Source organism: Hyaena hyaena, unplaced genomic scaffold (assembly GCF_003009895.1).
Source record: "Hyaena hyaena isolate Hyena2069 unplaced genomic scaffold, ASM300989v1 scaffold_510, whole genome shotgun sequence".
Taxonomy (NCBI): domain Eukaryota; kingdom Metazoa; phylum Chordata; class Mammalia; order Carnivora; family Hyaenidae; genus Hyaena; species Hyaena hyaena.
The window spans coordinates 161,513-170,664 of NW_024081141.1; the positions used below are offsets into that span (position 1 = coordinate 161,513).

The 9,152-nt window shown below is 50.5% G+C and overlaps 1 protein-coding gene across 1 annotated transcript; it reads right to left on the reverse strand.

The window, feature by feature from the left end:
• Nucleotides 1–1,231: 1,231 nt before the first annotated feature.
• HOXC13 (homeobox C13) lies at nucleotides 1,232–8,943 on the reverse strand. Its single transcript, XM_039255037.1, has 2 exons — nucleotides 8,211–8,943; nucleotides 1,232–2,778 (listed from the first exon to the last, which is right to left on the reverse strand). The coding sequence occupies exons 1-2, from the start codon at nucleotides 8,941–8,943 to the stop codon at nucleotides 2,522–2,524; spliced, it is 990 nt and encodes a 329-aa protein (XP_039110968.1). The 3' UTR covers nucleotides 1,232–2,521.
• Nucleotides 8,944–9,152: the final 209 nt, after the last annotated feature.

Consider the following 9,152-nt stretch of genomic DNA (forward strand, 5'->3'; position numbering starts at 1 on the left):
TCCCAGCCTGTGATTCTTTGATAGTTAACCCAGAATTGAAATGGACTAGAGCAAGACTGGCAGCCGCACCAGTAGCAGAGGCTCTTAGTGAATTCTTGAGGCTCTTTGTCAGACTCTGTGGCGTGTGTGTGTGTGTGTGTGTGTGTGTGAGAGAGAGAGAGAGAGAGAGAGAGAGAGAGAGAGAGAGAGAGACCCCCTTCCAGAAACATATATTTAAATTAAATTGTAAGAATTTCAGCCATTGGGCAAAGGGAGGTTGGAGAACTCTGATTTCCAACCCAATGCCTCTGGTCTTTCTGTGTCTCAGGAGAGGAAAATATTATATATAAATAAAAATTGCTGCAGTAAAGATTTAATCTGAGATAACATTGTTTTAGGCTATACTGCTTTTTAAAAGTCTCTTAACCTGACAACTTAACGATCTCATTAACTCTGCCAGATAGGGAGATAGGCACGGTCGGACGCGACAGGGAAAACAAATTAGTGGCAGAGTCTACACGGCTCCTGACTGCCTCGAAGACTGCGGTTCCCAGGAATGCTGGAGAAGGAAAGTGGGGTTGGCTTAGTGAACTGGAGGACCAAAGGGTCCTAGCAGCCTCCTGCCTCTGCACAGATTGATGGGAAACAAAAGAGAGCAGCCTCGGAATGCTGAGCTTGCGGGCTGTACACCGGCAAGACAGCCTGTGCAGGCCCTTCCTAGCCTCAACCTTGAACTGGCTGCCCCCTCTGGGACCAGGACAGGCCCTGGGGGGCCAGAGGTTACCTCCCCACCTCTACCACCACCGCCGGCTCCCACCACAACATCCAGCTCCAACTGGGTGCTGCCTTCTCACCTCCTAAATCCAGATCTGACCCCCAACTATTAAGCGAAGCCCACGGCAACGTCCTTCTCTCACTCACCTGCTTCCAGGCCTTTCCCAGTTGCTGATGACATCCTTTTCTTCCCAACATACACTCATCTGTGCTGAAGGAGTTTCTCTCCTGTCTAGATCACATCCACAGCCCAAATAACTCACTTTAGAAATGTAAGTGGAACAAAATAGGAGTCTGGAATTTACCCTGCTGGGGGTGGGGGGTGATGTCTACACACTTCCCCTTGCCCGTGCGGGCTGAGTCAGGGCATCAGAGAGATGGCCCTGAGGAGCAAGCGGACAGAAAGGTCTTCAGCAGAAATCTGAGCAATAAGATCAAGGCAAAAAAAAAAAAAAAGATTTTATTTTAAAAACAGGTTTGTGGGTTTTTTTTTTCTTTTTGCATTCAGTACGTTGTCATTCAGACATCACAATACTATATACAGGTACACAACATTTTTTAAAAAGCCTATTTCTGATGAACATTTCAAAAGAACACTGTTTTGTAATGCACCAGTGGGAAGGGAGAAGGTAAGGGACCCTCCCCCCTCAGCAGTGAGTTGGCCTTGGAGGAGGGAAATGTTAGGTGGGCGTCTACATTAGCTGGTTAATTGGGGGCTGGTTATTTTGGCCTCCTGGAAGAAAACTGCTTTCCTCTGGAAAACCGGTAAAAGTGAAAGTGGGAGGCTGTCTCCTCAGCGATTGCGTCCACGGAGGAGCAGCTGGAGAGGGGCTCTGCTGGGAAACCCACTCTCCAACCCCTTGGAAGAGAAGTTTGTCTTTTCCTTAGAAAACCTGCTTCAGTGCCTGGCCTGATCCCTAGTAGAGTGGGGGGGGGGAGGAGGGGAGAAAAAGAGAGAGAGAGAGAGAAATTTAGCAGCGTGGTTGGAGTCTCCATCCTCCTGGGATCTCTGCACATTGACTAAGAGCAGAACCGAAGAGGAAGTGGGGGCTCTGGAGAAATTCAGTTTCTTGGTTGAGGTGGGGGCAGGCAGTCCCCCCACCAATGCCAGCTTTTGTTGCAACGGGAAAGAAAGAAAACCTATGTGTTGTCTGTACTCCAATCATGGTGCCAGATCCCTAACAATTATCATTAATATTAACAAGACTTTTAAAATATGCACAGAAAATCTTAACTGGGAAATCTTGCCTAATTAGGGAGCGTGGGAGGGACTGGGAATGGGAAGAGGAACTGGAGGGATAGTATGAGCTCTCCAGGTCTTTCACCGAGGCCCCACCCTCAGGAGGGTCATCAACCTGCCTGGGCAAAGGATGAGGCAAGAATGGGGTCATTCGGGGGGGCCCCCCAACCCTGCTTTGGTTGGAATGATCAGGCTCTCTGCTGTCATTCTGCTTTCTCGCAAGCCAAGGTTGAGGGCAAAGGGAAGTGGAGGCTGTCAGCCTTCCTCCCACAGCCCACCCACACCCACATCCAAAGCTGTAGAGGCCAGTAGGTCCCATCTGCACGGGGGTGGGGGTTGAGGATGGGGTGGGTTGCAGGAGGCTGCGGAGCTCGCCCTCCGATCCTTTCTGTCTCCGGTGACGGTGACGCGGTTACTCTTTCTCGTTAACATTAAATATTCGTCCGCACCGGCCAAGGTCCTTCGGTGGGTTCGGTTATGGTACAAAGCGACGACATAAATAGACGGGGCGGGTGGCCAGATGGGCGGTCAGGTGGAGTGGAGGTGAGGCGCTTTCGATTTGCTGACCACCTTCTTCTCTTTGACCCGCCGGTTCTGAAACCAGATGGTGACCTGGCGCTCCGAGAGGTTCGTGGTGGCAGAGATGCGCCGGCGCTTCTCTTTGGTGATGAACTTGCTGGCCGCGTACTCCTTCTCTAGCTCCTTCAGCTGCACCTTGGTGTAGGGTACGCGTTTCTTGCGCCCTCGCCGGTAGCTGCTCACCTCGGGCTGCAGGGGGACCACGTCTGGGGGGAGAGAAAGAAGGCGGGCGGCGGGAGGTCAGTCATGTGCCTGGACCCGGGGCCGCCGAGCAGGCTGTGCGCCCCAGGTCACACCACAGTGTAGGCGCAGGGTTCCGGATAGAGGGACTGCCCCCCAATCCTTTGTGCCTCTGTTATGAGCAAGGCCACCACGAAGGCGAGGCCACTGGTGTGCTGCCCCTGGGGCAAACTTGAAAAGAGGGGGTGCCAATAATGTGAGGATTGAGATAAATAATATTTTAAGGCAACGTCTAAAATACAAATGCAAAAAAATCCTTGATAAACAAAATAGCAAATTTTAAAATGAATGTGAGACCAGTAGTACTGATTTTTCCTTTTGCCTCGGGTGCTCCAATATGGCTTGGCACAGCACCCATTCTTAGAATCCTGTACCTGTATAAGGGTCCCTACGAATTTCACCCTGGTCCGAGGGCCTAGAGGATTGCAAGTGTTCAGGAAAATTCCTCCTTCCTGCAGTTAGATTATTTGGGCATCCATTAGCATAGACTGTGCCCCATTATCAGGGGGGAGATGTTCCGTTGTATGTTTGAGGGAGAGCATGGCTGGGAGAGAGCTTCAGTGGGCCCAAGTGAGGCCTCACGCCTTTGGTCACTGCCTGTGCCCTAGGAATCAGAGACCTGGATGAACAGGTAGAGAAGAAGAGTGTCCAGGTGAAGCCAGCCTGCTTGGGATCCCATGGCTCTAGGAGTCCAATGTTGTTAGCCACTTCACAACATCCAAGGTAGGAGGTCCTGGACTTGAGATATAGGAGAAAAGGCCCCTGGAGGTAAAAAGTCCACACCCCAGGGTCTGCCCACCAAAGGAGGTACCGGGAGACATCTTGGACTAAAGCAAACTGTTCCCATAAGTCTTCTACAAAAAGAGCTCAGTGCCCCTCCTCTTGCCCTTACAAGTGTCCACTCACCCAAACAGCAAATTCTGCTCCAACCCCCTCTCCTCTCCATTCCTCCAAAGTTGAGGGAAACTGTGGCCATCGCAGGCAGGAACACTAACCTTAAACCCCAAATACCTTGTTCTCCCCACCACTACGAGTTCAATTTCTTTATGCTCTGTGAATTTCCCAGGAACTAAGAATGTCACTTATATCCCCTTTCCACTCCACCGTCATGCCTGTTAATAAAAAGGTCATGGCAGCACTTTCGAGGGGAAGTGGAGGGATTAGGGAGATCATCTGAATGATTTACCCCTCAATTTTGAAAAATGTAATTGCTAGACTTCTTCAGGTAAAAACCAATGATGAGGTCTGAATATCTGAGGATCCTCCCCATCATTCTCAGTGCCCTTTGGAAGTAGAGGAGCAGTCCAGAATGTAGACACTTCCTGAAATGCTCTTCCTGAAATGCTTGTTTTCACCCCACCCTCATAAAACACCTTCCCTACACCCATTCCCAATGGGGCTGCTCTCACCCAGGAATACTTGTCTACACAGGCTAGAAAGAGAAGAAGGGACAATCAAATGCAGTGGGAAATAAAGTGCTCGGGAACAATACGTGAAAAAGGGGGTTCCAATGGCCTGGTCTGGCTGTCTTCAAGAGGCCAATTTCTCAGGAAAATTGTTGGACTTGTCGCTTTTCTCTGCCTATATAGGAATGGGCCAAGGGTTTAAAAAAAAATCTGAAAAACAAAACAACTTCACTTTAACAGAGATCCTTTTGGTTCAAAAGGATTTTTTGTACAAGATAATTTTTAACAATCTCTTAGTTCTGAGATCTGTTTTACTCTTACAGATGTAGCCATGATCCAGGGGATTGGTTATTCTGGAACAAGAGTAAGACGAAGACGGAAAGTAGCGATACCAAGAGGTACTTGGCCTTTTTCTGTTTTAATTTAAATCCTTAGAACATTTTTTTCAGGTTTATTTTATTAAACCCAACTTACAAGATGAGGAATGTGACGCTCAGAGTGGGTAAAATAACTTAAGAAGCAGAGCCAGATTTTAAACTGAAATTTTCTGACTTGACATCATGACATAGTAAGTTCTGAAACAGCAATAAGGTTATATCTGGTACAATCCAGCTCCAAAATGCCTCCTTTCACTGGAGAGCAAAATGAGATAAAGTGGGTTTGGGTTCCTGAATTAACCAGCCAATTGTCCCTGATTTTTGTTTTTATCTCATTTTCTCGAAATGCTCACAGTTACCTACCCAGTTTTGGATCCTCTAAACCAAACTCTAAACTTCTGATGAGGTTCAATCAACACAATCCTTAAAAATCAGGTTTGAAAAACGGATAACTGGTCTAAACTGGTTATTTTTTCCTATAGGATGCCGAGGCTTCATTTGCCCATGTTCTTAATGGATCTGACCAAAATGTTGCCTGTTTTGGCCTCCTGGAAAAATGCTTCCAGTCTTGCCTTCTCAAAGAAGCCCCCTTTAATTGTGTGCTGTCTTGTCTGGAAAGGAATTAGGATCCACGGATGTAGAAACATCTGGAAGCTTAGACCTCGAGTTGTGTCTATGCTGCCTAAAGTAAGTAGGGGACTTGGTTATTAATTTTACAATCACCCCTTCCTTCCAGAGCATGTGCAAGCGTACACACACACACACACACACACACACACCATTTCATACCTGAGTGAATAAAAATCAGATCAATGTTCAGCTCTAGTTTTCTCTTAGGGTCCTGTGTATGGTTCCTACTGCCCCCTTGCTCTTGACCACCCACTCCTACAACAGAGCCCTGTGCCCTACAGAGGACTTTGTCCAGCTAGAAATCCTAGCTCCTCTTCTCAACCATAATCCAAAGGCCTAACAGTAGGGACTTCCAATATGGCCCAAAGAACCCACTATTTCATTCTATTGCTCTCCCCTAATCCTATCTGACTCTGTCTCTCTCTGCCCTCTCCCCGTCACCCCCCCACCCCACATTCTGATTCTCTCTTAGAATTTCTGCTGATTCTCTCTTGGAATTTTTGCCACTCTCTGTTTCAAAAAAAGTGTCTATCTCACCATAGGAAGGGAAAAAAAAAAAAGAGCAATGAAACAAAGGTCTGTATAATTGGGGGAAGGAAAAAGCCACAACACATCTCGGCCCTAATTATCTAGATCTTTCTGAACAATTGCCTCCATATCCCACACCAGCCCAGACTGCCATGGATGAGGTTTCTCAGAGCCAGAGGCGCTAAAGAGAGACAGTAGTGTTTATGCCTAGATGCTGCCGGAAAAAACCACAATTGCGTAGACAGAGTTATCTGGAAATCTCACTACTTCTAAAAGATCTCTGTGTGGGTAGAAAGGTGGAGGGTGTCTGAAGATAATTTCTTTTTCATCTGCTTTTTGCCTGGACATCTGCACTCACAGAGATATACCAGCCTGATTGTATTTCTACAGTGGGAGTGTGTGAGCACATAGCTGCTGAGACCCAGTGGGTTTTATATCCATTTCCATGGCGTAATTTGCAAGTGTATTAAATCTCAATTGGGCTGTATTTTTTTAATTTCAAAGATATTTTTCTCTAGGAGGCGATGATCAAAAAGTGTTTATTTTTTAGCAGGTCCCCCCCCCCCCCGGGAATCTTTAAGATGTTTATTTTGCTCAAAGATATTTCTGAGCTTCGCCCCACCTCGCTCCACATGCATACACAAGGAGCATCCTTCTCTCCACCTCTCTAAGCTCGGCCCCATTGCCCATTGCTCTACATCTGTGCCTCGGCCCACAGTGGGCCAGGTGGACATCTGCTCCCTGCCCCTCGGTCCCTTGGTCCCTTCGCATGGCCTACCGGCTCCCCCTGCTCCAGGAATTCCTCCTGCTGGACCCTTGTCTCCTAAGGAGTTTTCATTTGGGTAAGACGGAGAATTAAAGGGCCACGTCTCCATAATACATGATTGTATACTTACATGGGAATTCCTACCATTTAGAAATGTATTATCATGTGTTTCATATTAGGTAGTTAATAACAGAAATTATTCTATAAAAATATTATAGCCAATACAGAGAGGGTAACACATGATACCAGATACTAAAATTCTATCATCCTGGAATCTTCTGGCACCTCAGAAATGGGATGTCTAGTGTGGGTCCCACCCTGATACTCAGTTGTGTTACACTAAGCAATCTTATAATATTCACAAGAATGTTATTTTCTACACTTTCTAACATCAGCCAGTGATTTTTTTTCACCATCTGCCCGTGCCCCAATCCCGGATGCAGAGGAATTTCAGGCCCACCATTAGGAGGTCTTCAGATCTATAATTCCCAGTGAAAATGTCCCTGGGCTTACATGTAGAGCTGGGGGCCCCTTTAGATAGTCTGGGGAGACATATGTGGCTTCTCTGGGCCCGCCAGGACTCCTTGGAGGCAACAGAATGGAGCCGGTCAGCCCTCTCCCACCGCTCTGCGTATAGCTAGAGCAGACTTAGGCTCTGGATATGTAATGTGTCAGCGCGGTGCTGAATCCTAAACTCCTGATGTGATTTTGACAAACTTGGAACTGATATTTCTCGCCTGGGGAGCGGTGAGGATTGCGGGATCCCCTCTGGTTCAGAAATAGCCTCCGTTGAAAAAGGAACAGGACATTGGTAAATCCTCAGCATACACAAAGACTTAGGGGTCCCTAGCCTGGGCCTGGATCCCAGATCTATCCAGAACAGGTCTTCCGTCCCCTACTTCTCATCTTCATTCCCCCCTTTCTGTGTTTGAAGTATAGAAAACTCTTTCTCCCTGACATTTGGGGGAGTTGGTGGTGGAACACCCACAGGATTCAAGCTCAGTATACCGGAGAGGCAAAGAACATTTTATATCCCTGGAGAGAGATGCAAACTCCCTTCTCTCTACACCCTCTCCAGAGATTTTAGTTCTGATCATTTAATGACCGTCGGGACATTCGTGGGCAAATTCTTAAAATAAATCAATAAAAGAAAATATTCTGCATTTCTTCAGAACCGGCAAATTAGAGCCCTGTCCAAAAAACAAAAACAAAAACACCTGTCTAGTGCCTGAACGATCTTGAAAATTCAGGCAAGGTAGTTCTTATTTCTTCCCCAATTTTTCGGTGAGTTGAGGATTTTGTCCTGGTGGTTTCAGCTTCCAAAGCACCCAAGGCCCGCCCCACCCCCATTCCCGGCTGGAAGCGGGCATCTGGGGGCCAAGAGCAGCGCGTGAGACTGGAGCAAGCTGGGGGAGGAGGAGGCGAGCTCCCAACTAGAGCCGAGCCGGCGGCCCGGCGCTCGGGCGCCTCTGATTGCTTCACTCTCGGCCGGGCAGCTCCGGGGAACGTGTCGGAGCAGATTTCTTCCCCGGCGCATTCCTCAGCGCAGCTTGCCCGGCCGGCTCCATCGGCAGCCCAGCAGAGCCGGCGCGCCGGAGCCAGACGGCGGGGGTGGCTGAGGCGCGGAGCCCCGGGGCAGGCGGGGCGGGGAGGGGTCCCTGGCGGCGGCGGCGCTCGGGCCCCTTCCTTACCTGGAAAGGGAGACTTCCAGAGGTGGGCGGACTGCGACTGCTCCTTGGAGCAATACACCTGACTGTCCCAGCCGTTGGAGAGAGCCCAATGCTGGTAGCCTTCGACGGGGATGAGCGCGTCGTGACGCGGCTCTGGGTGCCCGCTGATCCCAGGCACCACCGACACGTCCAGGTAGCCGGGCATCGCCTGGTAGGAGCTGGCGAAGCTGGGGTAGAAGGCGAACTCCTTGGCCCTGGAGGACAGGTCGTCACCCGGCAGGGGGCCCGACGGCTCCGGGTATTTATCACCCGGGTGGTAGGCGCAAGGCTTTTGCTGCAGGTTCACGTTGTGCGACAGGCGGCAGCCGTAGTAGCTGCCACCGAACGGGTAGCCGTAGCCCAGGGTGGCGCTGGACGAGGTGGGGGGCGCCGGCGGCGGGGCGCACTGGCGCGCAGCCTCCGGGGCCGGGATGTCCGTGTAGACGGCGCCCTGTGGGGCGCCCAGGGGAGCCGGCGGGCGGCCCAGCACGGGGTGCGGAAGCAGGTCGCGGCAGTGGCTGGCCGGGCAGCTGCTGCCCAGCCCGTCCATGCTGGGGGCTTTGCCGGGGCTCGCTCCGCTGCAGCCGCCCCCCGCGCCGCCCGCGCTGCCGCCTCCCCCGCCGCCGCCTCCGCTGCCGCTCTCCGCCGCGCTGTCCTCATAGACGTACATAAGGCTCTCCGGCCAGCGCGGATGCAGGAGCAGCGAAGTCGTCATGACATGATCTGCTCGAGCTTTTTAAAAACTCCACTTGCCAGAGGCTGGGAGCTAGGGAGACACCTCGCTCTCTTTTCCCCTCCCCCATCCCTCCTCCCTTCCCTCTCTTCCCCTCCCCTCCTCCTCCTCCCAGTGCTTCCACCTCCCTCCCCACATTCCCTCTACGCATGCGGGGACACTTCATTAAGAAATCCGCCGTCTCCCGCCCG